Here is a 20381-nt window from a genome sequence, read left to right on the forward strand (position 1 = left end):
AGTCCAGGAATGTTGCTAAACCTCCAGCAGTGCCCAGGATAGCACTCCTCCCCATCCCACACCCACCAGTCAACAAAAAAATCATCTACCCCAAAATGTCATTCATGAGGAGGTTGAGTAACTCTGTTTTGGAGTGTAACTTTAACTGACTCGTGCTCATACCATATGACCTTGTCAATGATGATGTATTTTAAAGTTAAATTACATATTTTATGATAGCATATAAACTTAGCACTAAAGACTTGAATGAATTTAGGAATTCATTATAATGTAATGCCTATTGAAGGTATGAGTTTAGAACCTAGCTTTTTACTACCTAGGGTAGACCCAATATATAAGCCTATGAAAACTTTTCTATTGTGGTAGACCTGAGTTTCATTTGCCTAGAATATGGGGATGAACTTCTAATATCCAAATAATGCTCCTCATGAATTACCATGAATGGACACTTATATGAATTACATGAATGGACACTTTTGTGGTCTAGAGTCATCAGATTTTTAAATTCACTTCAGTATGACAATGTGATTGACTGCCTGCTATGAGCGAGAAATTATGGGAATGCTACAGAAAACAACAAAACAGTCTCTGGTTTGGTGGAGGTTATATCACAGTAGAAATCAGGCACAACATATCTTTAGCAAGGTCACTTCCAATTATAATGTACTGGCAGCCTGTGATTGTAGAGATATCCCCATTCTGCCCTACTTTAAGTCATATGAAACCAGGTAACTTTACTCATTGCCTTTATTTTATTTCCCTGTCACCTGAGCCATATAGGCCAGTGCATGCCTTACCAAAAAAAATAACAAAAACAAAACCAAAAAAAAAACCAAAAAAAAAACCTATCAGATAATAGTGGTATAAATGCATTTTTCTAAAAACAAAGAAACAAACAAAAAATCCCCCAAAACCACAGGTGTACAAGATAACTAGACTTTCTGAAGAACCAGATATAAAAGATTCATAGAAATTTTCACAATGAAATAGTAAAAATGCTGCATTCACCTCTTAAACTCTAGAATATAGGAAATGATCAATAGCATCATTACCATGGTTGGGGGTTCCAGTTTCTCTTTCTGGATCAATGATCAGCATGCTTTAATTGATCACATCTAATGATGATATAGCTTAGCATTCACTGTCTTAGTTGAAGGAATGTTCTTAGAACACCCACCAGCTATCCATCTATCCATCATTTCCCTTCACTGGAGATGGCACTCAAGGCTGTGTGGGTGGCTGTATAATTACTGAGAAGTCTGCATGTAGGAATGTGGCCTGAAACATTCTAAACTTAGAAACTATTCAGTCAGACCTTGTGGATGTTGTTTTTGGACAGTGATAACTGTGGCATTCTACAGGGTTTGTAAAATGAGCTCTGACATTGCCAACCATAGATTCCAGATTTAACAGCGATCTGTTCAATGAGTAACCTTGGTCCAGAGAACATTCTTTCTTCTTTTTACAACTTGATTCTATTAATTATTATTTTTTAAATTGGGGTTTCACTTGGCTATAGGGAGATAATTTTATGGAAAGGGGTAAAAATTTGGTCAACTTGGGGGTTGGTAAAAATAGTAATCTGGTTTGAGATCAGCTGTATTTTTAGTATTATACTAGCTGAGCAGTGGAGTTAGTTTTCCTTTCAACTGATTAAATTACATGTGTATTTGGTGAACAAACTTTGCAGAAATAGCAAACTTTGTATGTCACTTGTAAATGACTTATTGTCTTTCTCATTTAACATTTTTATGTACCCATGGCATATGTTTGAAAAGTCCTATCCAAAGTCTATATTCCAGCACTGCCTACCTTTTATATTCTTCTGCATACAACATTAGAAAGAGGGAGGGAGGAAGGTGCTACAGTATGTAATAAAGGCATTTCTCAGGAATAATTATTTTTCTAAAATCAGTTTAATATGAATTCTCAAGGCATTTAGCAATTGCAGATTGGTGTTAAGGAAAATCAGTCTTAGACTGGAAAAACCATCATGATCTCTAAGAGTCACAACAATCTTATCTTGGTGTTTCAAAGCATAAGGTGGCTTAGCTAATTAGCAGGTTTCTTTTTATGAAGACAAATAACTTGTGTGACTGAAGGTTCTTACTGAATGGGTACACTTTTCTTGTGTTAATAGCTACCCCAAATGGTACTGTGGTTAAAAATGTATTCTAATCTAAGGTTTGGTTTAGGAATTTAAGCTAAGTGCATGTTATTGGGGAATCTTAGGTTTTTGTGCATGTGAGGTCCAATAGAATGTAATCCAGTCCCCCATCCTATTTATACAAAATAACATAGTAGCAAAAGTAATAAGAGTTAGATTCTTGCTAAGTCTTCAAAGTAAAAACTCTGGGTTCTCTTTCATCTAGCTGAAAAGTTTTAGCACATAGATAATGAAATACTTCTTATATGTTTGGCATTTAAGTCATCTTTACGCCCTTTCTCTTTTCATTATTTTTTCAATAAAAGAACAATTCTTTTGGATACAAATTGGATCTTTTCAACTAAAGTGAAAGCTTATAACTGGTAAGCTTTTTCTTCTTTCTAATTCCAAGGCCTTTGCCATGTTGGAGCAAATACCATCACAAATAGTATTGTTGAGTAGGAAGTATGCTCTTGCCTGCTTCCAAATCTCTCCTAGCCTGAAAATATGTCTTTCTAACGAGAGGGCTGCCATGTGAAGAATAAATTCATTTCAGCAGTCGTTAGAGCTGTCTGTAGCCTGGTGTTAGGCAGCTGTGGCTAAAGGTGAACTGGAGAGATTTTTTTTTTAAGCAGATGACAGATATATTGAGGTAGGTCTCCTGTTTCCATGCGACATCATTTGGGTTCCATTCAAATTGGGAACCTGACAGTTCCTGATTGAGTGTGCCTAGGATTTAAGAGGCAGTTTAGTATGGCTCCTAGTCGTGCTGGAATTTTAGGTGTATTGATTTTTGAGGTTAATCAATTCAGCCAACATTTATGGGATACACGTTATGCACCTAGTACTGGAAAAACAAAAACACAATAGGGATTTCTCAGTTGCTCTTTTACATTGGAATTTTCTGGATTGTGAGTTGTTGGGTTTCCACTCCCCCCCTCCCCCCACTGCCTCCTGTAGTATACTTTAGAAACATTTTATTCAAATCACCATATCTAGGGTTTTCAATAAACCAGACAACATCTAGCTTCCTAACTGGTAAGTTTGAGAAGATCTCTAGAGAATAACTCATACCAGGCCAAGTTATATATCTATATGTTTGAATAGGATTGCTAAAGGAGTATAAAAGGGAATCTAATACCTGTAACTTATATAGTTCTTAGTAGTATATCTGATAGTCTTTTTTTTTAAATTAATTTGTTTATTTATACAAGCACCGGGTACAGTCAGAAGCGTGGGAGGGTGAGAGAAATCACCAGGGTCAGAGTGGAGAGCAGAGCAGGCAGACTGACGAAATACACTGCTGAGGGGAGCAGCGGGCTGCAGGAGAGGTCTGTGCGCCATGTGGGATCCTTGCCCAGCAGCCGGGGATCGAATCGGCACTGCAGAGGCTGCAGGCAGCTTTGCAACCCAACGCTCAACTGCTGCGCCACTGGGGAGGCCCCCTGATAGAGAGTCTTAATGACATTTTACTCTGAAACTCGATTAAACTTTACTGCAAAATAAGTACAGTCCTATGGAGTGAACCATAGTGAAGACCAGGGAATAGAGTTGACTTATCATCCACCCTACAGGACTTGGTAGCTGGTAGTGTGTCTCAAGTGCCATGAGAAAGGTTCTCCTTTTTTATGTCATTGCTAATCTAACAGAAAGAATGTATCAGATTATACAAAACTAAAACCAACCCTCAGCTACAGGAAGGATTAACAAATAATAACCAGGAACCAAACTAATTAGGAATAAGTTGCAGGCATGTGAACTAGCTTTGATTGTTTTCTAGGCGAGAAAACTGTCTGGGGGAAAGAAAGTAACAAGCCAAAGATATGATAGGGTGCTAGTAAGTGCCATTACCAGTATTCATTCTCAGATCTAATTGGCTCCAAAGTTATATGATCCTTCCATAAAAATATCATTAAGCCCCAGTTGCAATATACTGCAGTCTTTAATATATCAAAATTGTTGCTTAAATAAAAATGTCTTCATTTGCATTAATTTATCTACCTTACACAAATTATACCTTTAAAGTAGTTTTTACTTCTCTTATTATTTTGAATAGCTTTATTGAGATATAACTTACATTCATTCAGTCCACTCATATAAAGCATACATATTAATGATTTTTAATATATTCACAGGGTTATACAACTATCATCATAATATAATGTTTATCCCCCCTAAAACAAACCCCTACTCATTGGCAGTCACTTCCTATTCATTCTTATCTCTGACTTACTCCCCCCAACCCCCTGCTTAAGCAACTACCAATTACTGTCTGTGTTTATAGATTTTTTTTATTTCAATGGAGTAATGCAATGTATGCAGGACTTTGTGTCTTGCTTCTTTTGCTTAGCATGATATTTTTAAGTTTCGTTCATATAATAGCATGTATAAGCACTCCATTTCTTTTTTATATTTGAATAATATTCCATTATATGAATATGCTACATTTACTTTATTTATCAGCTGATGGACATTTGAGTTGTTTCTACTTTGGGGCCATTATAAATAATGCTACTACATACATATATGATAACGTTTATGAGTAAACATATATTTTCAATTTTCTTAGACATATACTTAGAAATATAATTACTGCATCATATGGTAACTAAATTTTTAACTTTTCTAAGAACTGCCAAACTTTTTAAAAGCAACTGTACCATATTACATTCCCATTGGCAATGTATGAGGGTTCTGATTTCTCCACATCCTTGCCAACACTTGGTATTATCCATCTTCTTACCTCTCTCATGTAATTCTCATAATCTTACAAGTTAGTCAAAGGAAAATACTCTTACTACTATTTTATAGATTAAAAGCTCCAAATCAACAAGCAGTAAATGAGAAGCCTTGTACATGTGTGAATAGAGAGGAAGAAGTGGCATAGATCATTCAAAACAACAAATCCTCCAAGTAATGTAAAAGTTTTTGCATCTGACACTATAGCTATGTTGGATGTTAGGCATCATATTTCCTACTCTTATATTTTAAAGGTGATGAAACCAGAGACCAGAAAAAGGAAGTAAATTGAATACTGACATAGAGCTGCTTGGTAGCAAAGCCAGGACTAGAAACTCTGTCTCTTTGACTAATAGGCCATTGCCTGTTGCTGCACGACCTATTGCATTCTGCCCTAGAGGATGTAGAAATTCATCTATATCTTAGGAACTCTATTTTCTTAACTCCTTCACCCATGTCGACCTTTTGTTAAAATAAAACTTTTTTAATTCTTAGGGGTATTGGAAGTTCAGCAAATCCGAAACCTCCCATTTGGAAGTTTTTGATGGACTTTGTTCCACATATTGCCTATGATGAAACTGATGTACAGGCAGAAAATTAATGCAGGCAATGTTATTTGGTGAAGTTTCTTGAGTCAGATTGCTTTGCTATGAATTCTAGCATTGTTCCCAGTACTTCTTGACCCTGTCTGTAATTCTGTCCTTGCTTTTAAAATGGGTATCTATCGGGCCTCCCCGGTGGCGCAGCGGTTGAGCGCTGGGTTGCGAAGCTGCCAGCGGCCTCTGCGGTGCCGGTTCGATCCCCGGCTGCTCCCCGGCCTCTGGAGGAGGGTCCCACATGGCGCGCAGACCTCTCCTGCTGCCCGCTGCTCCCCTCAGCAGTGTCCTTTGGTCCTTCTGCCTTCTCTGCTCCCCGCTCTGGTTCTGGTGAATTCTCTCACCCTCCCGCGCTTCTGACTATACCCAGTGCTTGTATAAACAAAACAAACAAATAAATAAATAAATAAAACATGCCTCTATAAAAAAAAAAAAAAAAAAAAAAAAAAAAAAAAAAGATTTAAAATGGGTATCTATCTACCTCTTAGTATTTACCTCACAGAATTATTTTGAGAATGAAACTGTTTGAGAATGAGATGAGATAATCCCCGTAAAGAGGTTAGCACTGTGCCTTGAAAGTGCTCAGTTAATTTTGAAAATTGTTATTTCAGGACATCAGCTGGCCCGGACCACAAGATACTGTAATTTGAGATTTATAGAAAATAGATTAGTTAGCCCTTTTTTTTTTTTTTTTTTTACAAAGTAGCTTTACCAAGGGAATAGGCCTAGAAAAACAGTTGTTTTCTAAAGTCATAATTTTGAGCTATGTGGAACATAATAAAATTCCCTTTTTTAAGAGAAAAAAACTTGCTATATTAGCACCCCCTCCTTTACAAATTATGAAGTAATTTCCTTTATAGTATAACTTAGGCAGAAACCAACTTAGAAATTTCAATTTGAGTTGACTTCATATTAAAAAGCCCCAACAATGGGAAAACTTAAATATTTATGCCTGTGATGTATATATAAGTAATGTTTTTCCTCAGCATCTCTATTTGATTTTCAAACTACAAATACACTGGATTAGTTTATGGGGCCAACTGTATATATTTGTATACCAGTGCAAAAGAAAGGGCACCTAATGGGGAGTAAGAAGACAGGATTACAGTCCTGACTTTTCTCCATCCTAGTTTGTGGCCATAGGCAGTGTGCTTATATGAACACTAAGTGCTCCAAGCTTCTGTTTCCTGATCAGGAAGCGGGGGCCAAGGGATCAGCAATCCCTGTTTCTGAAGATAATCAGATATTCCTCTCAGTCATGAGGACCAAATGATAATCTGTGCATAATAGCAGTAGCACAGTGCCCGGTCCACAGTGAGGGCTCAGTAAATGACAGTAAACAACCATGCAGTGGGATTCTGGGTGACACACATGAGATTTGGAGACAGACTCGATGGTAAAGTTTAGGTGAAGAAATTGGACATGTCCGTGTTCGCATAGTATGATTCATGTCTACTCTGCTGTTGCTGCTGCTGCTTTCCTGTAACCAATTTTAGAGCCTATCTTGGCAGCTGGAAGTATTTGGGATTAATTTCACACTCACTTTATGAGTTGAGCATTTTCCTGCAAGCAGCTCCCTGGGCTCTGCCTCATTACTTTGGCATCAACTGATATGGCAGTTGGACAGAGATGTCCTTTGGGGTCTCCATTTTATTTGGAAACCTTCAATTTGAAAAAGCAAAACAAAGGCCATCAACACATTGTGCTTGAAATCGTTAGCATTTATTGTTTCCTAAACCTCTCCCTTTCTGAAGTTCTCTTGAATACCAGGGAACACACATCTTGCACAGCCAGTGATGAGCACTGAAAAATCACTCTCCTTCAAATTTAAGTCTTAGCAGCTAGTTGGCTTTATTTCTCAGTTCCAGGTGAGCCGTGAGATCCTCTAGGTCCTGGTCAGACAAAACTAAGTCTTGATGGGTATAGTTTATCCACTCCTTTTTACTGTGTTAATTCTGCTAAATTCATTTGGCTCTCATGGAGAACAAAGTAAACTTGGCTGTTACATGTAAAACTAAATTGAGAACATGGAGATCTGTTTAGTATTTCATGCTGGCCAGTAGGTCAGGAAGATTTTCTTTGGGGGTAATTACATAAGGAATTGTTTATCCCACTTCTTTCCAATTTCTGTGACCGTTTGGGGATAGCAGACTCTTTCCACAATGGCACAGAAACATATCCAGTGAGACAGAAACCTAGAGAAATGATGCTTCTCCGGATTGATGTATTTTGGGTCTCGCTCAGGAAAGAGCCTGTGGCTTGGGCTGCTGTCTCACTGAGAAGTCATTCTTCCACCGCAGCTGTGTTTAGCAAGTTGGGTGGGTCCATGAACTGACATGCTGTTACACTTAGTAAGAATTTTCCCTTGATAGTGAGGAACGTGCATAAAAGGCTCACTTAAGTCTCAGCAAATGCCCCAAATGTTTGCTGTGATCCCATAACTGCTCAGAAGGCTGCCTTCATAGGTGACGCCCACATAGAATAATCTGTGGATCCCCAATACTAAAGCATTAGTGCCTACTTTTCACCTTAACATTCTTGTCTCTTTACAGCAGTTGCCCAGATCACTTGTTTTTGTGTCGTCAAATATTGTTTCCAGACTATAATATTTGCTCTTCCTGGAACAAGGAGCGCCTACTTTTCTTCTTTAGTGCAGTTATTTGCTCAGACGCTTTCCTTCACTTTTAGAGTCTCTTTACCCAATATCTGTTCTTGAGGACAAATTTCAGGTACTTCTTCTTTGTGATGTACTGATAAATATTTAATAACTGACTCTATGGAGAAATGGGTGGGTGGGAAGCCTGGATTTGTAACATTTGTTTATTTCCTTGTTGAAAATACTTCCACCAGGGCTGATTTCAAGCTACCAACCTGAGGCCACTGAATGAAGAGTTGGGGGAAAATGGCAGTAGCCCACCACTGCAGAGTGCTGCCAACAAACAGCTCTAACAGGCATGAATAACTTCAAGGGCCTAGATAATGGTAAAATGACTAGGAAGTAATGAGCTTTGAGTATTTCTTTTGCTTTAGATGTCATTTATTTAATTTTAAGTTTATGTAATTTAATTTTTAGTAATGACTGTATTTAATAGCTGGCTCACAAAATTCCTGAAAATGGAACAATTGGTTCTTTCTCCCAGGCTGGTCAGGGCTGGTTGAGCCAGCAGCAGCACACCACCGCTTCTTCCTCCACCTTTCCTACTCAAGGCCCTTCCCACCAAGCAGCCGTTAGGCCCTTCTCTGAATGTATGTATATAAGGTGCTAAAACCTCATGTAGAGTAGACATTCGAGTGTGAGATTCCAGTTTTTCAGTCCTGGTCTCTCATTTATTAGTCATGATCAAACAGGCTACTTAATTTGCAGGTCCTAGTGCAAAATGAAAATGTGGGGCCCTTGTTAAAAGGCAGGAAGAAAGTGCTATTAAAAACAGCTACTAAAATGTAAAACTTTTTCCTTTCTTCAGTGGACTCTCTTTCACACCTTCTGATGGTGTTTTTTCATTTTTTACGTATGCTGCTCCAGGTAGGGAAAAATAAAAATTTTAAATTGGTATCATGAATTTCACCTTTCATCTGTATAATGTACAATGCCGGTTTGAAATGGAAATATAAGAACATTTAACTGAGTTAATGAATGAGCATTTTTACTCTTGTCATGTATATGCTCCATTATCCTGTTGACTGCATTTATAAATACAAGTTCAAGGATAAAAATTATTAAGAATTTCAAGATTGAGACATCAGGGCATTAAGCCAAGCACAGATAAATTCTAAGCACTGACACACTTTGCATGCCCTGTGTTCAGTACCAGGCAAATTCCTTACATCTGCTGAGCCTCTTCAGTCTCGACCGAAAAAGTAGAGATCATGCCAACTAAGTACAGTGACAATGTGAGGCATTGATAGCTGCCTGGCCCAGGAAGCTTGGCACACTGTCCTTGCTCAATTAATTGGAGGGATATTGTTAACATAATAATTATTATTTTGATGACATTCTCTTTATATTTTAGAGGGTCTTCCCTACATTGTCATCATTCACCTCTTTGACCCATTTTCCTTTCTCCATTATAAATTCTTTGCTAGAATTGTCACCATTGAATTCCCTATTGTGCTTCCTACTAATTCTTTCACATACTTGACACTCAGTAGCTACTTATGACCTGGATCTTTGTATAGATTGGATTTATTGACAAAAACATCTGTGTCATAATACAATGGCCTCCATAAAGAGATTTAATTGGCACCAGTCACAGGAAGAATAAGAATTTAAACTTAGATTTTAACAGGAGTCAGTTGTTATCATGGTGATGGTGGGGAAAGCAGATGATTCCATGTGTTCTGTTTTGGGAACGTGGCTTCTCTGTCTTTTTGAGGGGACTTCTTGTAATGGGGAAGGGATGAGTTCCAAGCCTCATTTGAGTAAAAGAGGCCCCGAGGATATTAATTCTGACCCATAATAATATGTCCCTTTGCTAACTTCTTTCACACTTACTTTCTGTTCTGCACAATTAGGACATTATTACAGTAATGTTTCTCTCCACTAATTGGTTGTGTATGTGTGTTTCCTGTCCAAAAAAATTATGAGATCCTCATGGGCCATACGATATCATGTACTTCTTTGGAACAGAAATGGAAAGTAGCATGGTACCAAGCACACAGTAAGCAACACACTGTATTGTAATGCTGTCCTTGGTCCATACTCCCTGGAGGGCTGCATGTGAATTGTGATTACCTTTCATAATTACCACAAGTCCTCAACAAAGTGGCTGAGAGCCCTCATCTGCCTGGCAAGTACTTCAGTTGCTTTGTGTTTCCCTAACCTGTATCTCTTTTTCCAGTGTCTCCCAGACACTCTAAGAACTGTCCTGTCCCCTTACAGCCTTTCCCCCCACATGGGATTTGGGAGACCACACAACTGTAAACTACATGTTTCAAAGATGATTTTTTAATAAGTCCTTTGGGTCAGTGTCAATAAGCCATGAAATAGCACCACGTGAATCGTGTGCACTGGATTTCTGAAATACAGGCGCTATTCCTCAGGCTGGTGAGGACTTGTAGAAAGGAGCTCATGTTGCCCTGCCTTTGCTATTCCTGTTCAGGGGGCTGTCAGACGCCTTGAGCCTCTGGTCCAGTCAGTTCATTACTTTTAATGAGCACAAAATTCACCAAGACATTAAAATAAAATGAAACATCATTGGGAAGTCTTGGATGTTCCATCCAATTGTTGCTTTAGTTCTTTTTTCCACAAGATTGTTCAAGAGGATGAGAAAAAAAAAAAAAAGCCAGGTCTCACTCCTGCCAATTTTATCTTAAGTAGATTTGGCATTATAAAGCTAACACACCCTGAACATTTTTTTTCCTTGCAGGTCCCTGTGGGTTGTTGCCTGAAATTTATGTAAAAAATGACATTAGTTAACTGGTTGAATATATGAAAATTTTCTACTTTTGGGATACAGTATTCATTTCTTTGTGTTTCTTTTATTTCTTTTTCTTTTCTTTTCTTTTTTTGAGGTAATATTGTTTTATAGCACTGTATACAATTCAGAGGAATAGGTTCAGGCTTCCTCAGGTGGGTATCACATATCCCATCCCAGAGGCCCATAACCCTTTTTCATAAAGCATCAGTCTCTTTTCTCCCTTTCTCATCCCACCTGCCCCTCTGGTGGCCTCAATGCTGTCATTTCTAGACTTTTTTTTGGGGGGGGGTTCAGTTTTGTCAGTTCCTTTGTTGTGTTTCTCAATATTCCACATATGAGTGAAATATCCGATATTTATCTTTCTCCCACTGACTTATTTCACTAAGCATAATTGCTCTCAATTCCATCCATGTCACAAAATGTCAGGAGTTCATCTTTTTTTGATAGATGAAAAGTATTCAATCCTGTATATGTGCCACATCTTCTTAATTCAGTCTTCGGTCATTGGACACTTAGGATGTTTCCGTAACTTAACTTTGGTAAATAGTGCTACAGTGAATGTAGGCCTACATATATCCCTTCGAATTAGTTTTTCATTCTTTGAATAAATGCCAGTGACTAAAACTGAAAAAGAGATATGGTATATCTCTTTTTAATGTTTTGAGAAACCTCCATGCTGTTGTCTATAGGGGCTGGACCAGTCTACATTCCCACCAACAGTTGCCAACATTTGTTGTTTCTGGTCTTTTTGATATGGGTCATTCTCATAAGAGTGAGAGGGTGTCTTGTTGTGGTTTTGATTTTCATTTCCCTCATGATAAGTCATGTTGAACATTTTTTCATGTGCCTTGTATGTCTTCCTTGGACAATTGTCTGTTTAGTGCCTCTGTCCATTTTCTAATTGGACAGAGAAGTCAGATATAAGTCTGTCCATTTTTCATTCTCTTTTTATTGAGTTGTATGAGTTCTTCATAGATTTTGGATATTAGCCCCTCGTCAGATGTAGGATATATGAATATTTTCTCCCATTAAGTAGAGGGTCCTTTTGTTTTAATGATAGTTTCTCTGTGCCCAAGCATTTTAGTTTGATGTCCCATTTGTGTATTTTTGCTTTTATTTTCCTTAATATTGGAGTTGAGTCCCCAAAGATGTCTCTGAAGCCAAATGTTAGGGAGTCTTTTGCCTCTGTTTTCTTCTATGTATTTAATGGATTCTGGTCTTACAACCAGGTCTTTAATACATTTTGAGTTAATTTGTGTGTACGGTGTGAGAAAGTGGTCTAGTTTCAATTTTTCTGCATGTGGTTGATCAGTTTTCCCAGCACCGTTTATTGAAGAAACTTTCCTTTCCCCCTGTATACTCTTGGTTTCTACATAGATTAACTGATCATATCCATGTTGGTTTATCTGCACTCTCAGTTGTATTTCATTGATCTATGTGTCTATTTTTAATCCAATACCATACTGTTTTGAATATCATGACATTGTAATACAGTGTGAAGTCTGGAAGCATGATATGTCCATCCTCTTCCTATTACGGTATTGCAGCCAATATTCTTTCTTAGGTTTGTTAATAGTTGTCTTATACATTTTGGTGCTCCCTCCTTTGGTGCATAAATATTGATGAGTGTTATGTCTTCCTGATGTATTGTTCCCTTAATTATGTAATTCCCACTCCTCTCTCTAGTTATCTTTAGCTGGAAGTTTTTATTATCCGATACAAGTATCATTGTCTCTGCTTTTCTTTGGGTCCTGTTTGCTTGTTGGATGGTTTTTGAACCACTCTTGGCTGGCAGTTTTCATCTTTAAGTATTTTGAATATGTCATTGTATTCTCTCTATGCCCTTAGGGTTTCCTCAGAGAAGTCAGATGTAAGTCTGATAGGGTTATCTTTATAGGTTATCTGCTTTTTTTCCCTAGCCAGACACTATTTTTCCTTTTCTTGAACTCTTGCTCGTAGTGGTAGTAGTGACTAGTAGTTGCTAGTAGTGACGATGTATGTTGGTATAGATCTTTTTACATTTAGGTAACCAGTTGTTCCCTTAGCTTCATGGATTTGCATATTTAATTCCTTCCCAAGGTGAGGGAATTTTTTCCTCAATTATTTAATTGAACAGTCTCTCTGTTCCCCTTTGCCTGTCTTTCCTTTTGGTGATACTCATTATTCTTATGTTGGCTTTCTTAATGGTGTCTAGTAATTCTGGAATTGTCCTTTTTTTTTAAACATCTCATTTCTCTCTCTTATTCCTCCTGGATTCTTAATGCATTACTGCTATCCTCAAGGTCACTGATCCGGTCCTCCATTTGATCTATCCTAGTTCCATATCCTTCTCTAGAGTTCTTGATCTCATTTATTGTGCTCTTTATCTCCTGAATTTCTGTTATTTTCTTTCTTAATTCTTCAATATCTTCTGTTTGATTGTACTTTTCAGTTCATTAATTTGTTTACCTGAATTTTGTTGTATTTCTTTGATTAGCTTTGCTGAGTTCTCTTGACTTGCTTTTCTGGGTTTTCTTCTATCTCCTTGAGTTTCTCTATTACAGCAGTTCTGATCTATTGGATAGGGGATTTAGTCTTCCATCTTTTTGTGTTCGGATTCTGGAGACATGTTCTCACCTTGTGATATTATGTTCTCTTGAGGTCTTCAATGTCCATGTGTTATGTTATGTTGTTGTTGTTTTTTTGTATGCCCATTTTGCTCTTTGATATCTCCCTATTTTCTTATTGTTTTTATATTTTCAACAGTAGCTAAAGGGATTTAACTATTTTACTTTTCTCACAGGTGGTACTGTGGATTTGTTTGATTTTTATTTTGACCTTTGCTGGCTTTGTTTATACTGCTATCTGTTTTGTAGTTACTGGAAGAGTGTTAGATGGATCCAGATATTAGCATGGATGAATTGGATTGGGACTGGGACCTATTCAAGGCACCCCTGATATCCCTTCTCTCTGGGGTTTGAGATTAGAGCCTTAGCACTCCCTGTGCTTTCAGTATACCTGGCAAAGTAAGCAACCAGACCTGAGGTAGTAAGAGGAAGTAGGTCAGAATATTTGTTCTGCTGTTACCTCTATTATGGACCCAACCCATTGGAGCCTCCTAGCTCCCCCACAAGATTATTCCCCACTCTAAGCATGTGTGCCTCTATGCAATCTGTGCTTCTCCCTTCCCAGGTTCCTTGGCTGGGCCAACAACTCTGCTACCAGTATCCTCTGCTCCACATCACAACTCCTAGGTTCCTTTCTCTCCCCACCTCTATTCATCGTAATGTAAAATTTTTCAGCATTGAACCTATTGAAATCTCTACTGGTTCCTGCTGTCCAGAGGCTGATCACTCTCTGTCCTCCCTTCAGGATTGTCTCTCAGACCTGGTTCTCTCTGGCTCACTGCTCCATGAGCTAGAGCTAGTAGAACCCTGGCCCTGTTGTTGGCTCTCCTGGCTTGCTTGTGGCTGGGCTCCCACAGCTTATGGCTAGATCTGGAAATGGCAGGGTTCTCCTTGCTGGAGGCCAGGATTCTGCAGTTGGTAACTGGAGGTTGGGAAGAGTCTGGCTCTCGTGGCTGGTGGCTGGACTATCGCAATTAATGACGGGGGCTGCCTGGCTTTCATTCACAGATCTGGGCTTCAGCAACTGGTCGCTGGAGCCCTAGAGGGGCCTCACTCTTGCCACTGAGAGCTAGAAGTTGGGAGATGCCTGATTCTCACTCACACAGCTGGTGGATGGAGCCTGTGGCATGAAGCTGGTGCATCCTGGCTCCCTTGACTGACAACTGGGAGTGGCCAGCTTTTTTTAACTGAGCTGATGGTCAATGGCTGGGCTCCCGCAATTGGTGACTGGAAAATTGGAGCAGTCTGGCTCTCATGCCTGGTGATTGGAGGCTGAGTTCCCTTTTGGATAAAAAAAATACATATTGGATACCCCAATACCATGTAACATATAAGAATAGTAATCAGAGGAAACAATTATTTTCTGAAGAGGGTATAATGAAATTATTATTTTAGAATACAAGGTAAATGCAATTATTTTGTTAAGAATTTCTGACTGACTCATCTCAATGGCTAGTAATTAATAACTGTATTAGAGGTTACTTATATTGTCATATATTGTAGGTCAATCAGTGGTGAAGTAAACACTGAACAATGTCTTGCTAAGCTGATTTTGTGGATATTTTAATCTCCTGGTCATATGGATTTGGAATTACTTTGGCTATTTTTTTTTTAAAAAAGAAGTGAAGAGTTGAATGATAACTCTTTTATTACTCAACATAACTTGTGTTTGTGGAAGACAAGTTCATCAAGTTGTTTTAAAGAAAAACAAGAGTTTGCCAAGTGTAATTTGTTGAGGGCTCCAGAATTGTGAAATTATCCCTAACTGAGGTTTGTAACTTCTGCAGGTAATCGCTCTAGCAGATGCAGTAGAGGAAAACCAAGACAATCTGTTCCAATCATTCACCAGACTGAAAAGTGCCACCCATTTGGTGATTCTGCTGATCGGGTTGTGGCAGAAGCTTAGTGCTGACCAGATTGCTATTCTGGAAGCAGCGTTTCTGCCGCTGCAGCAGGACACTCAAGAACTGGTAAGGACCCACAAGCCTGCAGTGGTAACAGACAGCATTATTGAAAGGATTGTGGTTTTAAGAAGATATCACATGGCTATCATGTTTTCTAAGGTATCAAATGAAGGATTTTCCCCCAAATCCTGTTTTCCTTTTCTTTAAACCATTATAAAAATGTCAAATAAAGACCTTTTTTCTAGAGTTATTTTAAAAATAGCTATATAGTCCATTTTATGTGGCATTCAGTCTTTTTTTTATGTGCTCTTCAATCACTTAGAAGCCAGGGAAGCAATCATTTGACTGCCTAAGTGATGGCAATAAACCTTCAGATTAGCTAATCCTTTCCTTTTCTGCCAGAGAAAACAGTTTGGCCATTTTAATTTGCTCAGTGTTCTTAAATTTAAGTGTAACTTCAAGGGTTAGAGAGAACTGAGATAGTCTTGCTAAATGACAGGCATATTTCATTACAATGTATCGTCCTTTACGTATACTTTATACATTCTTTGGCCCTTTGAATATGCAATTTTCAGAACAAAAAGGGCAAAGTGAGGGTTAGTATCTGGAACTGTTAGTGAAGGATTATTTAAGTAAAAATATCTCAGGTGTCATGTTGGGGAACTTTTTGCAAATATTTATTTATAAAGAAATAATGTATCTTGGAAACAAGCTTATTATTTTTTTATACTGAAGGAAATCATTTCAAGAAAAAAGTTCTTTTAAATTCATTTTTAAACATATATGAGAACATGGGACTAAAAATAATACTAAAACTACCATTTTTGAGCACTTATTAGGTACCAGGAGCTATTTTAAGTGTTTTGCTAGGAGTGTATAATATAATCATAATCATGGCCCTTTAAGATACTTAAATTACTGTTTTCATCCCCATTTTACATGTGGGAAAACATAGTCTTTGAGAGTTAAGTACCTTTATAAAATTAGTTGCCTGTAGAGCCAGGATTTGGACTGAGGTCTGCCTACTACTAAGGCACATTGTTTTTAACTAGTATACTGTATTTTAGTGAACAAAGTTATGAATGTGATTTTGAAAATCACAAGTTTTGTCAGTTGAGTCTAATTTTCTACAGTTCAGTCAAAGGATAATCAGATTAAAAGAAAAACAAGCTATATTTTACACCCTAAACAAAATACTATTTATCATCCTAGGTAAAATACTAATAAATAAGCAAGAGATTTACAGTATACATTTTCTAGATAGAAAAATTATAGATAAAATTGACATTTGAGAAGGTAGAAATGGGGACATGTTAATAACAGAAAATGAAGACTACAATGGCTAGGATTACATTGATAAGTGGTACTATCATTATGAACTCAGATCTAGTGGTCAAAAAGACATGGGGGTGCCTCACTTTTTGCTTGCTTCCATCACTAATGACAAAGTCCCTCTGGTTAACTTTCTTAGCTGTTCTTGATAATTGTTTCTGTAGCTGTATCATAGAAAAAATACTAGGACCTATCCAGTAAGTCGTAATAAGGGTTCAATGAGATAATTAAATAGCATGTTGAATATTATTAATCAATATTATAAGTAGTTTATACATTTTATGTATATTATTTATAGTCCTCACTAAAGTCATACAAGGTAGGTATTATTACTTTTTCATGGTTATTTATCTGTCTCCTAGACTACAATTGAGCTTAGGAAATATATCTTACTCTTTTTTACATTCTTAGGGCCTGGCACAGTGCCTGACCATAATGCAGTCAATATTTGTTGGGTGAATGAATGGAGGAAAGTGTGAAAGCTAACAAGAGGTGACTTGGCAGAACAGATGCAGTTGATATAATCTGGAGCATGAGGAAGTAGGATAGGGCCAACTCTATAATTTACAGCACCCATTGCAAAATGAAAATACAAATCTGTTGTTTAAAAATGTAAGTAAAAGTGCTTTAGGTACTGCATTTTACTTCCTGCTATTTTATGTTCTAAATAAAGAAAAAAATAAAATTAAAAAATTTTAGCATGGATTTTACCATTAATCTTTTTAATTTGTAGTGCCACTTTTAATACAAATATAAGAACATTAAACTCATATGTGGATCATCAAAATTATACAATTTGTATTTCACAGCTCATACATATGTAAGTATTTTGCCCTTGTGGAACTGTGGAGTCTCTGTAAAAAACTTAAACTTCTTTATTCCACTTCCTGATATGCACACATCTTCTAACACTACCTTCAGCTAACTGATGAGTAAGTAAGAACTGAAAGGAAATGAAAGGTTATAATGATCTTCCTTAATCATTCATGTTTCTTTGAATCTGTCTCTTTCATTCAAAACAAGTTCTGGTTCAATTGGAATGCTCTTTGGACTCTAGTGCCCCCTGCTGAATCAATCTAGAAGTAACATAACTTCCTCATGCTGAACTCCCACTCAACATGGGGCCATGGACTTTCTGAGTTTATGGGGCTACATGTGAATGGGGCAGAAAAGAGGGAGGATGCGTTTTCCTTTCTCACATACATGTTTCATTGTCTCATCAGATTCCACTTACAAAATGCAAGTTCAAAGATAAAATTATTAAGAATTTCAAGATGGAGACAAAAGATTAAACCAAGCATGGAATCCTCACAAGAGAGTCTATGCAGACTGCCTAACTCACATTCTCCTGAAGGGAGTCTTGAAACACAAGACCGAAAGGAAGCATTTTCTAGAAATAGAGCTTCTCAAATGTAGGCACTGAGTCCCAAAAGGGATTATGGTATTTCCAACTCCATATCTTAAAACAGCCTCATTTTGCTGGAAATATATAAATATGCTCATCCAGTAGGCAGGTGAATGGATTTAACATCTTCTCAAAGCCCCTTTCTACCCTGCCTTCCGCGTTCTCTGTTGTCATACCTCTCCAAACGCATAGGGGAAAATTCTTTCAGTTCTCTTCTGAATTTGTTGAGATTAGAAGGTGTGTATACTTGTTATGTCTATTGAAGTCATTAACGAGACAGGACATTTGATAAAAATATAACTTGGAGAAGAATGAATCAAAAAAGACATTTTAATACTGCTTGTTATGCTCTTCGTCTTTAATTAGGTTGTGGTATTCATTTTGGATTTATACTGTTGAGACAGCTTATATATCTTGAGAAAAAAGGAATCCTTTTTCATTCTTTAAGACGTACACATGCAGTATGTGGTTTGGACATGCTAGTTCACAATCGCCCACATTATGCCTTTAGACCTCACAAATAAATGTTATGTGATGGGTATCCCACTGAGATGTGAAAGTGAAATATGCAAACCTGAAATAACTTGGAAGGAGGGTGAGGCAGGGAAGAAAGGAGTCTCTGACCAGAATGTTGAAAATACATCCCATATTGAAGTTATTATGATACCACAAAAATCTGAATGTAATTTAGACAGTTTGGTTGAGGGTAGATGGCAGAGTACATGTGTGAGGGGGAGATCTTTAGACATGTGGACAACATTTTCAGAAGAGGTCCTCTCAGCTCGAGGTCAGATATCCACACAAGTATTTAGAGGTATAAGAAAGTGTTATTTATGTTTCAAATAGCACTGTGTCATAGTTTGTTGTATTGTTATTTAGATGGCATGTGTCAAAAGGCAGGCGAAATGTTATAGTCAACTCTGTGGAATATTTTCTTTAATGGCATCTGATTCACAAAACAAAAGTAGTTAGAATTATTATTGCTAATGAAAAGTAATGTACTTTGCACTGTATAATCGGTTTAAAAAATGCCATCCCATGATTATACTCATGTGGAATATAAAGAAAGCAAATGAACAAATATGGTAATATGGCCTAATATTAGCCACTTTCATATCTAGCTATATATATATTGAAATTTATATAAAGTGAACTAAAATTAAAATTTCAGTCTCACTGGCTGTATTTCTACTTCTCAATAACTGCATGTGTTGAGGTGCTACCACATTGGATAGTACAGATATAGAACATTTTTACCCTTGTAGAAAGTTCTATCGCACAGGGCTATATCAGTCATTAAGAGACAAAGGGTTTTGTCATTTGGGTTAACAACTTAGCACATTTTAACAAATTACTAAAAGGGTAGACTGACATTCAGTTATGCCATGTTTTTTTGCTTAGTAGCCCTTATTTCCAGTAGTCATATGTACGATAACCAAATGTTCTCCTAGGAACAAGAAACTTTTTTATTATATTAGAGCTTTTTTAAATTATATTAGACTCAGATGAACTGCTGATTGTCGTTTTGAAGTACAGCCTTTTATTATTATTAATTTTAATAAAGCACCATCATTTTATATCCTTGTAATATTTTGACAGTATAGGATTTCTCCCCTTAGGTATGGTCAACATGGCTCTCTCACCACCAAAGCACTCGTAGCCCCCCATCGTAGTCCATTGTGTTCTCCCCTGCCATGCCCTTTTCATCCCCATCTCCTTCTCACCTCTCTCCCATCCTGGTTGCCTCACATCTGTGGTCAGCTTTCAAGGGCTGGTTTTAAAGTTTGTCTTTGTCTGACCCTTTGTTTGTTCTCTCTGTATTCCACATATGAGTGAAGAACCTTTTTAGGGAGGTGAATTCATCTGCTGAAGACAGGCAGAAGCTAGCATTAATGCTGCTTCTGCTTCATAGGATCTTGGTAAACATTGTAACTCATGAAATCTTTCCCAATGAACTTGCGGGGCAGTCTCAGAATCTTTTGAATATAATATTCTAGATAGCCACTAACTTAGAGTTGGTAATGTGGATGAATCCTCTTTGCCCTTCCTGATCTCTGTACAGATCTGCTTCCCATTTTCCCATTAATATCTTAGATGATTAAGATTCTTTAATAAAAAGTCCAGCAAATTGCAAGAGAACAAGCAGGAACAGTGTTGATATTTCTAAATGACTCAGACTGTAGCTCTAAATGTTCATTTGTCTTCCACCTAACTCAAGGGATCGCTAATGAAAAGG

General features: G+C 37.4%; 1 protein-coding gene across 4 annotated transcripts in view; it reads left to right on the forward strand.

Moving 5' to 3' along the window:
- BBS9 (Bardet-Biedl syndrome 9) overlaps positions 1-20381 on the forward strand; it is a 345679-nt gene that overhangs the window by 250191 nt on the left and 75107 nt on the right. For all 4 annotated transcript variants that reach the window (XM_054692462.1, XM_054692461.1, XM_054692463.1 and 1 more), the window contains exon 20: positions 15292-15474. In XM_054692462.1, the coding sequence (XP_054548437.1) occupies positions 15292-15474 (183 nt within the window). The remainder of the gene's footprint in view (positions 1-15291; positions 15475-20381) is intronic.

The sequence above is a fragment of the Talpa occidentalis genome, unplaced genomic scaffold (genome assembly GCF_014898055.3).
Source record: "Talpa occidentalis isolate TD23 unplaced genomic scaffold, MPIMG_talOcc4v2.1, whole genome shotgun sequence".
Classification (NCBI taxonomy): Eukaryota; Metazoa; Chordata; class Mammalia; order Eulipotyphla; family Talpidae; genus Talpa; species Talpa occidentalis.